The 16455-nt window shown below is 38.2% G+C and overlaps 1 protein-coding gene across 1 annotated transcript in view; it reads left to right on the top strand.

The window, feature by feature from the left end:
- LRIG2 (leucine rich repeats and immunoglobulin like domains 2) overlaps positions 1–16455 on the top strand; it is a 47394-nt gene that overhangs the window by 12646 nt on the left and 18293 nt on the right. The window contains exons 2-8 of the mRNA XM_083745405.1: positions 8846–8911; positions 10207–10281; positions 10900–11034; positions 12393–12536; positions 13238–13381; positions 14197–14340; positions 14553–14696. Of these exons, the coding sequence (XP_083601531.1) occupies positions 8846–8911; positions 10207–10281; positions 10900–11034; positions 12393–12536; positions 13238–13381; positions 14197–14340; positions 14553–14696 (852 nt within the window). The remainder of the gene's footprint in view (positions 1–8845; positions 8912–10206; positions 10282–10899; positions 11035–12392; positions 12537–13237; positions 13382–14196; positions 14341–14552; positions 14697–16455) is intronic.

Below are 16455 nucleotides of genomic sequence, written 5' to 3'. Positions count from 1 at the left end.
GGGGATTTTGTTGGCAGTTTCTGTTGGCATAGTGGTGAAAGATACCATAGGCTGTTTTTCTAGGGCTGAATTATGAATCATTCATGGCAAAGGAAAATAGCAAGTTGGATACCCCCATGGGGGTAGCTTTGTGCTAATAGCTGATGCAGTCAAACAAGCTCTGTGGTGGGGTATTCAATATAATCAAAGTGATTACTATTTTCTCTTCCATTTCTAACCAATTTGTCACCCTTTAGAGTGTTGCTTACAAGTGCCAAGTGAAGCCTTGCAGTGTCAAAATAGAAATGTGCTCAGTGTAGAACAAATGTCTAGAAATGTTTAACATAGCAAACCTCTAAAACGTCATAGGAATAATAATTTAAAAAAAATTAATGGTAATTGAGTGGTGCTAGATGCATGGCTGGTAGTGATTCTGAGGAGTTTTCCATAAAGCATACATGGCTAGGTGCATTTCTGCAGTCATATGCATATTCCTAGGTGGATGAAAATGATACAACTCCAAGTTCCAAGGTTGCCACTCATCCCTTTCACAAGCCCAAGAAAGCACACCTAGCCAGAGGAAGAATTTTATGCAAGCATCTTCTAAATGATATGGGCATGATAATGAATGCTGTGTAACAGACTTTCTCACCCTGTACATAGTGCAAACTGCTGCTTAATAACATTATCTGAAAGGTCTACCCTTTTTGCAGTTAACTAATAACTATAGCAACTGCTCACTTGGAGCAGTATTATTAGAAAGTCATTTCTGTTGACTCTGGAAATGATGATCTAATACCATACATCAAGCAGGATACTTTGCTGACACTGACTTAATGTTAGAAACCTATGGTGTCAGTCTGACCTTCTTGAAAGAGGAGACTTTTGACATCAGGCAGCTGTACCATTAATCTGGGTCTAGAAGCTGCAGACAAAAGGAAATTGGCAATACAGTTTGAATTTCTGTGCAGCTAAGACAATCCCTGATCCCTTTTTGCCCTGGTATAGGTTGTGGTTTTTGGATGGGCACTGATTAAGCATGAAAGGTTGCTAAAACCTTTTTCTTTTTACCATAAGTGATGATGGTGGGACAAAGATGTGATTAGCTTCTGTGAGGGTGCCTCAAGTCTGCTGGAGTCTGTTCTAGGTCTTAATGTTGCGAAGCTGTGTCTATAAAGTCACTGTGAGTATTTGTGTGAGTCTCTTATTTGCTGCTTCCCTCTGAAACATCTGCATTTTCACTAACATCACCAAGGAGCTGATGTTCTTCCCTCATTCATTGCCTCAGGGACCCATTCTAGTGTGAACAAGTCCCTAGTCAGCAATGCTCTTTTTTCCTACTGTGAAGCATGAGCCTGAAGGAAGGTACAGTTTCTCTGGCAATTTCATACTGTGGAAGAAATACAAAAATAAAGGCCCCACTTGCAGTTTACAAATATAGCACAGTTACAGATTGCAGCACAGTTTTGTAGATGTCTTTGCCAAAGTCTGTAATAGCACCATTAATGTGTAATTGGTGTTCTAAGTGTTCCAAGCTAATATTTGAAGAGTAATGTTTTTTTTTATAAAAAAACCAAAAAACCCTGCTGCCCTTGTTTTGATTGCTGAGGAAGGAAAGATCATCCACACTTCTCTGCTACTTTGTAAAATTCAGACCTAACTGCTTCAAAAATGTGCTGTGATTCTTCATACCTTCCTTGAATTATTTACAGCTTCATGGTACCGAACAGCTACATTAACAGCACCTCTGACTACATGATACTGGTATTTTAATAATTCATTGCTTACTACAGCTGAATCCCTGTAGACTAGAATATGTAGATGCTTGGTTTATAACAGCAGTAAAATACAAACCGCTTTCCCTGCTGAGACCAGCGTTAGTGTATTTTTCCTGTTGATAGTCTCATAGTATGTATAGTATTGAAAAACTGAAGAGAAGACCGTTTTAATGGGCTTTATCCATAAAATTTAATGCTAGTATCCTATCTTCTTCTTCCCCCCTCCAGCCTCTTATTTATTTCAACAAGAACAATGAACAATGTTTGATAGGAGGGTATTGGATGATTCTCATCCCAGCAGCAACCCATCCCCTATTGTCCATGAGAGCCCTCTATTCTCTACCTCCTACAGAGGCTTTTTAGAAGACAAATGAGAGAACAGGAAAGTTTACTGATGTAAATTTCCTTATGTTTACTTACCGTATTTTTCGTCCTATAGGGCGCACCAGCCCATAGGACGCACCTCATTTATTGGGGAGGGGGGAATGAATAAAAAAAATTATTTCCCCCCCCAGCCCCAAGCCTTGTGCACACCTCCGGAGGGCTCCCCGTGCTTCGGGCTGCAGCCCCAAGCCTCGCGCACCCGGCGGGACCTTGCGGACACCCGGCTTGCGGAAGGCTTGCGGATAGCTTCCTGAAGCCTGGAGAGCTAGAGGCATCGGTGCGCACCAACCCCTCTCACTCTCCAGGCTTCAGCGAAAGCCTGCATTTGCCCCATAGGACGCACACAAATTTCCCCTTCATTTTTGGAGGGGGAAAAGTGCGTCCTATGGGGCGAAAAATACGATACCGTAGGATTCAGGCTCTATATTGGAATGCTAGATATTAGAAACCAGCTAGGCTGGATCTAAGCATTTCCAGAACCTTAAAGATACTATATTACCTTTTTGTATGTAAAGCATACAAATTAAAAAGAATGGATAAAAATCAATGATTAAAAAAATTCAGATTTTTAAAATTGGTTTTTTTAAAAATTGGGTTTTTAAAATAAAATGCTTTTGGAGGAAAAAACTTTATAAAGATAGTTTTCTATTTAAGTTACATTATAGTCCAAAGGCTATTCATCAGGAAATAAGGATTAATTTTAAGTTTTTAATGTGTGCTAAAACTCAGTCTCTTAAAAATAATATTGTTTAATCACATCAGTTAACAAGCATGGATACATATGCTATAATGTTATTGTTTTAGTTAAATAAATTGTTTAAATTGTTAATAAGGAAATGATTATTTTTCTCCTTCCAATAAAGTACAGCAGAAAAGTTGTCCAAATATAAACAGTTAACCTATTAAACCTCACAATAATTTCATAATTATCTGTCTATGTATTTCTAATAGTATAAACAAATCAGTAATTTTTTATTTAACTATAAAAACTTCTCTGAAGATTTATTATTCCTAAAATGAAACCTTTCTGTGGTTGTAAATATTAAGATGATACCAGGAAGAATAAGTCTTTCTGTAAAAAAATGATTTAAATCAAGTCTTACTGACTAGTGATTAAAATCATGATTAAAATTGATTGGATTTAAATCAAATCCACCCTGGTGTGAAGTACTTTAATGACTTAAAAAACCTGACATGAGCAATTTTCCATTTCCATTATACAGTAACAAAAATTGTTTCACTTCTGTGGTTTGTTTTCTATACAGTTAAACTTTGTGACAGGGGAAGGCTTTCTCTTTAGAGATTTCTTAATTGCCTTTTGTTTGTTTGTTTTGCAACTCTCCATGAAATCCCTATTGTAGACAGGTGTAACTAGATTTTATTAAGGCAGCTGTACCCTCCTATACAGGTTTAAGTTATACTTATTTTAGCAAATATATATCTTCTTGAACTTGTAGTCAGCCCTTCAAAGTCCACCAGCTAATGTCCTTGCCAAAGCAAAAACAGAAACCTACAAGATAAACAACCAGCCGTGTAGCGATGAATCTGACTTATTTGCCAGATTCATGTTATAAAGTTATAAGTGGTTGTGACCTAATGACAAAATAGATTGCTTGATTAAGGACACTAGAACAGCCTGCTGCATTAGAAAAATGGCACATCTGGCATCCTAGTCTCAGAGTGGCCAACCGGATGCTCCAAAGTAACAACTCTCTCCTCACTTGCGATTCCCAGCACCTGGCATTCAGAAGCACTCTGCCTCTAACAGTAGAGGTAGATCAGATTCAGGTAGGTAGCCGTGTTGGTCTGACACAGTCAATGCAATTACAAAAATTGTCCAGTAGCACCTTAGAGACCAGCTAAGTTTGTTCTGGGTATAAGCTTTCCTGTGCATGCACACTTCTTCAGATACCTTCTTCAGATACCCAGTAGAGGTAGAACAGTTAAGCAGCAAAACTCGAGTCAGCTTTTTGTTTCCATTTAAGGTTATTATGAATTTCTTACTTGCCTTAGCATGACTTTTGTATGCTCTGACATGTTTGGAAAGGGGAGGGGGAAATGATTATCACTTTGTTCCTAACCAGTTATTGATTGCTTCATATAACAAGGTGCAGTTATTTTTGCCTAATATGCATGTTGCTTTTGCAACACAAGCAGCAGAGCTGCCTTTGGAAAACCTGTTTGTTGCTACTTCAGTCCGTTTAAAACAGTACTAGCTAAATATTGCAACGGCATGATGGTGTGGCAGGTTATTGGATTACAGTATAATTCAAAATATGAAGCTGGTCATTGCAACATTTGGGAGAAAGAATAACAGGGTAAATTATTTTGAGGAAATGTTCCTCATGTTTCATTACTAACCTGATAGTGGTGTGTGAATTGGCTCCTAATTGTCCACTGAGTTGCTTTGTAGTAAAGGGATGTGTCAGACTAACTAAGCCATATTTAAGAGTAGTGTGAAACTTATGACTCATGACTAACTTAAGTCCATTATTTCAATTGGTCTACTCCAAGTATGACATAATTTGACATAACTCAAAGGTTGAAAGTTCAAAGCAGCAAATTTGTATCCTCTTGAGTCTGCTCAAACCAGATTTTTTTTATAAAAAAAAACCACAATTGATGAGAATTTATTTTTGATCTTCTGTCTCCTGTTTTGGTGTAGCACTTCCATTATAGCAATAATAATATTGCATCTTAAAAAGAGAGCTGCTATAAAATGTAAGTAGCAGGTTCTGTTATTAGCTAGGGGACAAAGCTTTTAGAAAAATCAGGGGAGAAATAGCTACTACTTCATCGATAGATAGGTATGGCTGACTAGCTGGGCCGGAACTTTCTGTTTTAATGGAGATATTGTTCAAACATGCCAGCGTCTGTCAACAGTTCGCTCATTCTGACAAGATAAACTGCTTGCCATCTTTGTTATCTGGACTGTTTCATAAACTTGCTCTGGGTGCCAACCCTGCTCTCTCACATACTGTGCTTGAGCTGTCAGCACAAGCAACCTGGGTCTCATCTCCTTTCTGGAAGAGAGCCAAAATGCATTAACAAGGTAAAAATAGAAGTCTGCTTTGATTATTGTATGTTTGTAGTTGTTTTAGGAGCGCCAGTTTTAGGCCCAAGGTCTCACTCTTAAGAATCAGCAGGGAAATTGTTCTTGCAATAAGAAACAGCAACCTAGTGCCCCTTTGAAAGTTCAGGTTAGAACCTTCCATAAAATGCATACAATCATGCTGATGTTGACAGAATAAGTTTCTTTTTTATTCAACTTTCAGAGCATTATTATTATTAATTTCAGTTCTATACTGCTTTATATTTTAAAGAACAAAATCTTGAGTGGTTTGCAACACATTAAAACATCAAATAAAACATTAATGAAGAAAGTAAAATATAAAATTACATTCAGAGCAACATATTAGCAGGAAACGAAAATACTATCTAAACAGCAAAGTTAACAAAAGAAAAATCAAAAGAAAACATTACTTAAAGGAAGTCAGTTAGAAAATGCACATTTAAAACAACATAATTAACAAGAGAATAAAATATTATCATAACCATTGAGCATATCTGCTGCTGTTACTGCTAAACCTGCCATGGCAGGTGGCAGCTGAGGCTTAATGACTTGGGTCTGCACCAAGATGGTATCTGTCCACTTCAGCAGTCTCAGCTTTTGTAGCTGGAGTCAGTCAGGGTCTTGCCCTCCTAGGCCAGGTGGGAAAAGGCCTGCAAGGAAGGGAGCAGGTCTCCTAGGACTCACAGCCAATAGGTTTCCCAAATACAGTATATTATCACAGGGACAGTTAACACGGAGTCCACCAAACATTTACTGGACTTCAGTTCCCATAGTCCCTGACCATTGGCCATACTAGCAGGGGCACCACCTTGGCTATATATGTATTTACCATAATATTCCATGTTACAGTTCTGTCTTTTGTGAATATTGTAAATTCCAGGCAAATCTTGTAAATGTCCAAAACTTACATGCATCTACCTAATCATGACACTCAGCATTTATAACGTAAATTGAATAAAACATTAACAATTTTTTAACAGTTAAAAATTCATCTTGGCGTGGTTGGCATTCATGTGCAAATGTAAACATTCACCGGATTTTTAGACACTTGCTGTAACACTCAAATAATATTGGCTACATAAGATTTAGTAGAAAGGTGTGCATGTTTTCTGAAAGTTTTCAGTTAGATTATAAACCTTGCTTTAATGAAGTCACCATGTCAGTGTTGAATATTTTGACTGGATATGTATGGTGCCCCACCTGTCAACTCTGGTATGGTTTGGATGTTTAAGTTCCTCTTGATTTCTTAACAGATGATTCCTTGCATAAAGCTTTACCTACCTCAAAATGGTTTGCCAGAGTGGTGGTGGGATATATATAGAAAGGAGAATTCCCTGGATTCTAAGATCCAGTTTGGGGGCAAGTATGTTTTGGTGAAAGAACCCCAGCAGAGATTTAAAATCATAAAATACGCAGCAAAATAAAGTGTGGAAATAGAGGCTGTTTGACCTTTAAAACATGCCCTTCCAAGTTCCTTCCAAAGTTTCCCACTTCCCCTAGCATAGAAAAAGACCACACGTTTGGTAAGTTCATGTGTTACTTAGACTTAAGCATGTTGTTTGTATGAGGCTGGTAATCCTACAAAATTTATGTCTCATAGAAAAAGTACACGTCAGAAATAATTTATATATCTGATATAATCTTTTGACATGTGGTGTGATATAAAACAAATGGCCAGCCATATGAAGTATCAGAGTACAGGCCCACAAGAACTTTATTGTGTAAGGAACTGCATGTTTGAATTGACTATGGTATTGGGTTATTTTAATTTATATTTTGTTAATTAAATAAAAAATAGTCTACGAATCAAGTGTGCCTTCAACAGTTTCTGCCCACAAATATTTAAATAATCAGTTGAGGCTATTGTTCAGAGTAGGTAACTTGAAGATGTAGCTTACTAATTTTGATACACAGTATCAGTCAGTTTGTCAATTCCTGCTATTTCCTAAACTTTGATTAGTCACTTTCTATTGTTGAGCCCATTCACCTCTTGTTCAAGCAATACATTCTGGAGTAATATCATAATTATAAGTAGTATTTCTGATTTATCTCAGGTTCTTATTTAACCAGGTCTTTGACAGACTGATATTCTACTGCCTTTTAAATGTGTTCGTGGGAGGGGTTATTATTTTGTTGTTTTTGTTTTAACTATTTATTTGTGCCTTTGCATTGTATTTTTATCTTGTGAACTGCCCTGTGATCTTCTAATGACAGCTCCATCAAATGTGTTTCTCTACTTAAAAATTTCTACCTGTGTTCACTTCAGTTATACTATAATAATATTTTATTTTATTGCTTCTTTCATAGAAGCTCATATTGAAAAATGTGAGAGGTTATATCCCTATAGTCAAATCTGAAATATTTTGTTGTAAATCCTGATTCTACTGTAGGTCAGGTGACTTATTTTTTAAAACATTGTATATAACTGAGACTATATTCTTTACATTCCTCCTACACTTATGTCTTGCAGTATGTTAAAAGGTCTTAGTTAACTCAGAATTTCCAGTATGTTGACTGCTTAATAGTATTTAATAATATAATATTGCTAATTTAAACCTTTTCTAAGTAATACATGTGTTATCTTGGCAAATCTTCACAAATTGAGGCTTTTTCTCAATAGGTTTGTTTAATTATTCTGTCAAGCAAAAGTTGATATATTTTGGCTTATTTTGTATTTATCTCAACATTTTTGCAGGTGATTTGGAGCTGGCATTTGTCTCAAATACATTTTACATTTAATTTCTTCAGTCCATTTTAAAGCTGACATAGGGAGTGCAATAGATTATTGTTCAAACTAATAGCAAACATTGGTTTTCTATTCAGTAATTGGTAATTTATCCAGGTGGCACCTGTCCAATTGGGATATCACAAGCAATCTGGGTTTGTTTCTAAAACATCTAGAACATCTAAAACATACTAGGGGAAAACCATGTTCTATCTAAGCAGTCTATTCAGTCAGTTGTATAAAAGAACCAAGAGTCCCATGATCCATGTTATCAGTGTAGATTAGTTTGCCCAATTTGATATCTTTCAACCAAACTATTGTACTTTTAGAGTATTTAAAACACATTCTGCCCCCTGTCCCCCTTTTAATGAGCATTTCCAGTGTATTAGGACTTTGCACTACTAGTTTGAAGTACAGATTGGCATGTGGTAGTTGCTCAGGACTAGAAAACTTGGGTGAATTTTTCAATGAATGAATGAATGAATTAATTAATTAATTAAAAGCTGCAGATGTGAGACTAGAAGAGTCTCTGTCTCTTTGATGTAACGTTAGATAGTATGTAATCAAGTTGCAAATACAGTGGTATCTCGGGTTCAGATGCTTCCGGTTACAGATGCTTCAGGTTACAGACTCCACTAACCCAGAAATAGTACCTTGGGTTAAGAACTTTGCTTCAGGATAAGAACAGAAATTGTGCGGTGGCAGTGCGGCGCCAGTGGGAGGCCCCATTAGCTAAAGTGGTACCTCAGGTTAAGAACAGTTTCAGGTTAAGAATGGACCTCCGGAACGAATTAAGTTCTTAACCCGAGGTACTACTGTACCTCTACCATCATTGAAGTTTTATAAATTTAGTTTTATACTGTCTGAACTATTTATAATCTTGCAATTTTCTTTTTCCATCCTCAGAGATTTGAGTCATTTATTATCTTCTAACTGGAGCATTGATTCATCGGGTCAAACACTACAAGAAGTGTAAGTTCTTCTAGCTATATTGTAATACGCCATGGGTTTGTTTTGGTGGTAGGCATAGTAATGTAATTTCCATCAGCAAACAGCTGAGCTGCCGTAATATTACAGGGGGACAGAACAGGCAGAGGTTTAAGAAAGGAGAAATAGAAAAAATGGGCTAAGCAGAGAGGGATGGCCAGCCCGGTGCCCTCAGTTGTTTCTAGACTCCCACCTCCCATCAGCCCCAGCCAGTATGTCCAGTGGTCAGTGCCGATGAGTGTTGTAGTCCTGACAATATATTGAGGGCACCAGTTGCTTGTATTTTTGACAGTAGGGTTGGCTCAGGGAACAACCCAGAGGGAGGGTCCCAGGAAGGGAAGCTGTTTAGAAGATGTAAATGTGGCAGGAACTATAGAAGGTTGTCATTTGAATACTGATATTAATCGACCAACATAATCTTTGGCTGTATCCCTCTAGTCATTATAAATGCTTTAGATTGAAGGTGAATAGTGTTGATTTCGACACAACATTACATATATTTTTTCATAAGCAAGTTCCATTGTCTTCAGTGGGTTTACTTCCAGGTCAGCATATGTAGATTTGTAGCTTTGGAGTGCTGTGGTGAATTTTTTTAATCTTTAATCCTAAATGTTGTGACTTGCTTCTGAGACCTTGGCAAACTACAGTTAGTTGGGAGTGTGCGCTTTTTGTTGCACTTCCATTGCTTAATTTCTGATTATTAAAATAGAAATAGTAGTGCTGTGTTGTTGGGAATTTTGTAATTTTGACTTCAAGATTTAGCAATAATTTCGACTCCCAAATATTTGCATGCTCAAGCGTCTTCAGAAAACAGTAGAGATACTATATTTATGAACACCAGGAGATTTTAGGTGTCAACAGCTCCTGGGATGCCCATCAGGGAAGGCAAATCTATAATCTAAATTCAAATAGTCATATTTTAATCTTCAGAATCTTTTATATGAACGTCATACCTTTACTTTTCATTGATAAGGTATATCAGGGTCAGTTTTATAGTACTACTACTAATCTTGCTAGCTGAATTCTTCGCCCAGCCATGATGATTGAAATTCTTGGTTTTGCTAATTTAAGTAAAACACTTATGTGCTCTGAATTGCTTAGCTTTCCAGACTTTTAATTATGTTCATAGTTGAGGAATATGCTAGCTTTGTGTTTTGCAGGTGTCAAACCAGCGTGAAAGAGTTGTGATGATATTTAAATACATACAGTGTTTAGCTTACCCTTTGTCTTTATTGACCATCTATATATTCGAAGTGCCAGTAAAGGAATCTCTCTTTCAGAAAAATGAATTACAATGAGCTAACTGACATTCCGTACTTTGGTGAATTGACTTCTAATATCACGCAACTCTCGCTGTAAGTAAATATTTATGGGTTTTTTAAAGCTGCAGTTGAGCATGAGCAGTGCACAAACATTGACTGGTGGGAACATTGTTAAAGGAAATTGAAGCATGCACTTGAGGTTTTTTTAATGTTTGCTGTTTTGTTCATGTTTTTATATATACTGTAAGCTGCCCAGAGTGGCTGGGTATGGGCAGGGTATTATTATTATTATTATTATTATTATTATTATTATTCAGTGTAAATCTATGTATGAAGTATTGTATGTCTTTACATTACAAAACACCAGTTAATAGCAGAATAGTGTCCATAATATTTCTAACTTGCCCATCTGATTACTCTGACTTTTGTTACATTGTGTCCCTGGACAGTGGGCTGTTGAGTTAAGTTATTCTGGAATCATAATTCCCAAAGAGAAATGTTCTATCCCTTGATGCTTTGCTGTAAACTCAACCTTACACTCATACTAAGAGAATGAGGTTTAGCTTTCAACTGGCTGTTTAAACCAGATTCCTACAGGCATCAGAATAACTTCCGTGTGTCGCATTAGAGACACATTGCATTAGCCTAAAATATTTTAAATTTTGCTGCTGAACTTCAGAAATGGTCTAGCACTTTTCTTTCTATTTTTAGAGTGCATAATACAATCTCAGAGATTGTCCCTGATCAGCTACAGCATTACATTTCCTTGGAGAACCTTGACCTCAGCTCTAACCTAATCTCTGAAATCAAAGCCTCTTCATTCCCACGGATGCAGCTGAAGTATCTGTAAGTAGGAGGAGGTTGCTAACATGCTATGTTGAAAGCACATACTTTAACATCTGTATATCCATCTTCAACACCTTTCCCAAAGGATTCAAGAACTAGCATGGAATGCTGTGCAACAGAATTCTTTTATGTTTCATCTTCACACAACTTCTCAACAGCAGAATGATTTCTGAAACAAAGTTATAAATCTGTTCTGATTACTAATGTGGTCAGGAAATGCTATAGTTTCATAATTCAAGGTCTTGTAACCGAGTCCCTCTGGATTGCAGGAACATGCAGTTCTGTTTGTTGGAGGGGGCAAGGAGGATGAACATGATAAATGTTTATATAATTGTTCATGGTGTGGATTACTCAACTGAAATTGATTTACACTTGATCAGGGGTTGCCAATGTTTTCTGATGAGTGGGCTCATTTTGAATTTTGAGAGAGGGCACCAGTTACAAAATGGCTGCCATGGAGGCAGCATGGCATAACACAAAATGGCTGCTGCATGGAGTGTGGCATGACACAAAATTAGAGACGACCAACCTCAATAACCTCATTCTTACCCTGGGAAGTCAGCTATGTCCTGCTGGTGCTGATTATGGAGATCACACACAAACACAGATGCTATTTCTGCCTAATAACAACAGGGAACATTCCACAGCACCAGGGAAAATATACAGTGTAGCCATACCACTCCAGTTTCAGGGAAATCACTTGTAAGGCGCCTGTACATTTTGCACCAAAACTACTTTATAGGAGGACTGGAGACTTACTTCTTTTTTTTTAAATGAAAGCTGAGGCATCTGCTCAGGGGCACCACTGGAAGCTTTCACGGGTGGCATGACACCCACAGGTCCTGGGTTGGTAACCCCACACTAGATTCAAACAGACATAAAGAAGTGGAAATTAGTTGTCCCCAGGAGGCATTGATGGCCACCAACTTGAATGGCCTTAAAATAGCATTAGACACATTCATGGAGAAAAGGGCTATCAGTGGCTACCTCCACAGGTGGAGGCAGCAGTGTTCCCAGATACCAGTTGCTGGAAACCAAGGGAGGGGAGAGTGCTCATCTGCTCACTGGTTTCTTACAGGAATTAAGTTGGCTACTGTGATAACAGGATGCTAGAATAGATGGGCCCTTGGCTTGATCCAGCAGGCTGCTCTTATATTCTTATGTACATAATTGTCCTTGATTAGCTCTTGGCTGTAGCCACTCAGGATCAGTGAAATAACCTACAATAAACTTTTTCCTTTTTGAAACTGGGCTTCCTCGAGGGAAGGAATAGCAGCACCTTTGAAATTATTGTGTAGTTTGTCAAGCAGGATTCAATGATATAAAGCTGTGTGTTCCTTTTGACTGTGCTTTAACAGGAATCTGAGCAACAACAGAATCACTACTCTGGAAGCAGGCTGTTTTGATAACTTAACCAGCTTCTTAATCGTTTTGAAACTAAACAGAAACAGAATAAGCATGATTCCACTGAAGACCTTCAGGTTGCCTCATGTACAGTTATTGTAAGTGATTATACCCTATGGGTTCTGAACCTTCATGCTGAATATGCCAAACTCTGTTAGCAACAGGACCTAGGGTATGGGTGCAGCTGTGCTTCACTCACTGTCTGGAACAGGGTCAGGAGGAGCGCTAGGTCACCAATAGTGTCCACCCTGCAGGTGCAGGTGCATCTGAAGGATTGCCACTGCTGCAGAGTTGGCCGGATGGGGACAATTCATTCTGCCCCACCCTGCCAACTGGCTGGGAGGGCACTGCTACCACGCCACCCTCCTCATTTGGTACTGCTAATCACTATCAAAAAGATGTGAGATTAAATATATATTTGCATTTTATGTGCACATTTTTTAAAGAATGAAAGTAGCCTCCAGTGAGATAATCATCACTGCAGGAGGTGGGGAGGGCAAGTTCAAGCAATTCCTTCCGTGCTGTGGTCTGGATGTGTATTGGTCCTCCAAAACTGCAGAGAATTGGTAGGGAAATTCATATTGATAATCAGTGAATCCATGTTTTGCAACTAAGTTCTTGCTCACTTGCATTTGATTTTTTTGCAGTTGTGCTACTTCCCTTTTGAATGGCTAAACGACACCCGCATAGATCAGAATCTTAATAGTACTACTAGTGTTTTTTTGAGAATAGAAGTATAGAGCAAATAAAGATTATACTTTGATTTCAACCAACTAACATTTATAATGCTATTATTTAGGGAACTTAAAAGAAACCGAATTAAAACAATAGAGAGCCTTACCTTCCAAGGCTTGGACTCCTTAAAATCATTAAAAATGCAACGGAATGGAATTAACAAGCTAATGGATGGTGCCTTCTTTGGACTGGATAACATGGAAGAATTGTAAGTACACATTGTTATGGTCTCTTCATAAGAAGGCCTGGAGGATTGTACTTGATTATCAACAAACCTAGGACTGGATTTAATTAACCAGTCCTGCTAGCAGAAGCCCATGCAAGGACATCCACTCGCACAATGGGTCTCTTCCCCACTCTCCTTCCTCCTCATTGTTTTAGGATGAATGGGTGTGAGAACTTCCAGAACTGGGAGGGCACAGAGAAGGAAGATCATTCCATCAGACAAGCCATCTCCTGAGCACTATGCTGAATTACTGGCATGTCTTCTGATTGAGTTGATTACTTCTCAATTATGTTCCTTCATAGGACAAAACACATTGTTACAATGTCTTCGTAGTGTTAAAGTGATCACCACTTTTTTAACTTTAGAAGAAGCAAAGCAGAACGATAAGTGGATGCCTCTAGAGATTTGAACAGTCCCAGGGTTGAGTAGTTTGGACCAAGCTGGCTAACTGGTTTTGGTAGAGAGTGTAATCATCACATTTAACAGTTTGTTCCCTATTGTGTAACTTCTAGGTTTCCATAGAATGGTGGCAGGTCATGTTCTCCCAAATAATAGAATCGTAAACGGAATTGAGTTACTGAATTCATCAGCTAACCCTGTTCCTGCCTCACTAGGCCACTTTCCCCATGTCTCTTGCTTCCTAGTTAACCATTTTATTTCACTGCGAACTCTGATTTTTACTTGTGTGTTGAGAACTATTATGAAGCTTAGTATTTGTAAATCACTCTGCATGTGTCCCCAGTAAAGTGGTAGAAAAGTATAGTGCTCACATATAACATTTGCTTTTGCTTCTACAGAGAACTGGAACAGAATAACCTGACAGACATAAACAAGGGTTGGCTGTATGGTTTGAAGGCATTACAGCAGCTCTATATCAGCCAGAATGCCATTAACAGGATCAGTCCTGATGCGTGGGAGTTCTGCCAAAGGCTTTCTGAACTGTAAGAACTATGATTTGATTCCTTGGGGCTTTTTTCTGATGTTAACTGGAGTAAAATCAGTAACAAAAATGATCTTCCTTTAGTTTCTGCAGGGAAAGTTGCTTAATTTCTCGAACAAAAAGGTCTCATTCTTCTTAAATAGTTTCATGATGTCATTGCACTTCTACTTTTTTATCTATTTAAATTTCTCTCTCCATTGTGTTACATTTCAGCGATCTATCTTACAACCAGCTGACCCGCCTAGATGAATCTGCTTTTGTTGGACTGAGTTTATTGGAGAGATTAAATCTGAGTGACAACAGAGTCAGTCATATCGCGGATGGTGTCTTTAAAGGACTTTCAAATCTGCAGTCTTTGTAAGTGCGTAAAAGAGATAAATAAAGTAGACATTTATTATGAAGAGTATAGCTATTTACTGTGATAAGTAAAAACCCAATGAAAAGTAGCAGATTTTAAATTAAAAAATGAATGCAGATGTTAAATGTTGCTTCATTTAGCACATGCCTTAATAGTCACAGTCTTCAGAAAAGCTTATGTAAGCAGTTATAGTCTCTTAATCTTAATACAAACTTTAAATGATCCAGTTAAAACTAATCTTTTAGACTTACAATAGCATGAAAAAGAGCAGCAGTTTAATTAGTGGATTTTGTTAGAATCTGAGGAGGTGTCAGGCAGCTGACCCACAGGCTTTTTGGTTCAGGGTCGCTGGCTCTTTAGACAATGGGGTGAAAATGTTTAACAGGGCTCCAAGCATTCATGCCTAACCAGGCATGAACAGCAAACTCAGCTGGCCCACACAATAAGGGCCTGCTTTGAGTTTCTTAGGTTCTTCAAAAGAACTTGCCATGCTTCAAAGTGGGATGGAAATGTGGGAATTTTAACAGCCAGGAAAATTCTCATAGAATTGAATATATTCTATTTTTATTACTTTACCACTTCAAGGACCTAGTTCCAGGCAGAAAAGTGGGCCATAGAAGATTTGTTATGCATTACAGTCATACCTCGGGATGAATACGCTTCAGGTTGAGCATTTTCGGGTTGCACTCTGTGGCGACCTGGAAGTAATGGAACGCGTTACTTCCTGGTTTCATCACTTGCGCATGCGCAGACACTCAAAATGACGTCACGGGCATGTGCGGAAGCAGCAAAGCGCAACATGCACAGTCGTGTGTTACGTTTGCTTCAGGATGCGAACAGGGCTCCGGAACGGATACCATTCGCATCCAGAGGTACCACTGTACAAGCTTCTCTTTGCATTTGTAAGGTGTAAGTTAATGCTAGCGGACCTATTGGCTGTGTAATACATCACTCTAAAGCAGCTTAGGTCAGAGACAGCCAATTTGGTGCCCTCTAGATGTTGTGGACTGCAACCCCATTGGTCATGCTGGCTGAAAGTACCACATTGGCTATCCCTGGTTAAGCACAATTTCAGTAACTAGAATCAGCCATAGTGAGCCTCAGATTCACATGATCCCCCCTCCCATCTCCTCTTCCCACAAGGTCAGCAAGAGGCTTTCTGAAGCTTCTGAACCAACAAACTGTGATTTAACTTGGCTTGTTTCAAACACACTAGTGTTAACCACAGCCTCACTACAATTTGATGATTTGGACAGAACAAAAAACCACAGGGAAGCAGAAACCACACAGAAAAAGAAGAGCTATTATGCATCAGCCCATAGCTTGCTTCTTTTGGCCTATACGTATTTTGCTAAGCTATGGTTTAGCCGCTTAATTTTAGTGTGACCCGTGAACACAGCCATTGAGAGAAATCTTTCTAGTTATGGAACCAGCCAGTAGGCATGGCATTGGACTACAGACGTTTATGCAGTTATGTATAAAGCATTGCAGATCTTCTTAAGTGTATTCTCATTTTATAATATTAATGAAACTAATGAAACAACATATTTAATGTTGTGATATATACCAATAGATTGTATCAAACAGCAGAATCCCCCTATTTAAAAATGCAGTATTGATTGCGTCTTATATGCCTTGTCACTGATAAACTGCTGGCTAAACTCTAAATTCCTCTGTTCACTGAGCTGTAAACAAAATGAGAATTGTTGCTGTGATATATTTATGACCTGCCTTGTAAAGGAAATGCACTGCTGAATC

This window comes from Podarcis gaigeae (assembly GCF_964106915.1).
Source record: "Podarcis gaigeae genome assembly, chromosome: 6".
Lineage (NCBI taxonomy): Eukaryota > Metazoa > Chordata > Lepidosauria > Squamata > Lacertidae > Podarcis > Podarcis gaigeae.
The sequence above is the reverse complement of the archived record's forward strand: the minus strand, read 5'-3'. Positions and strand labels throughout refer to the sequence as shown.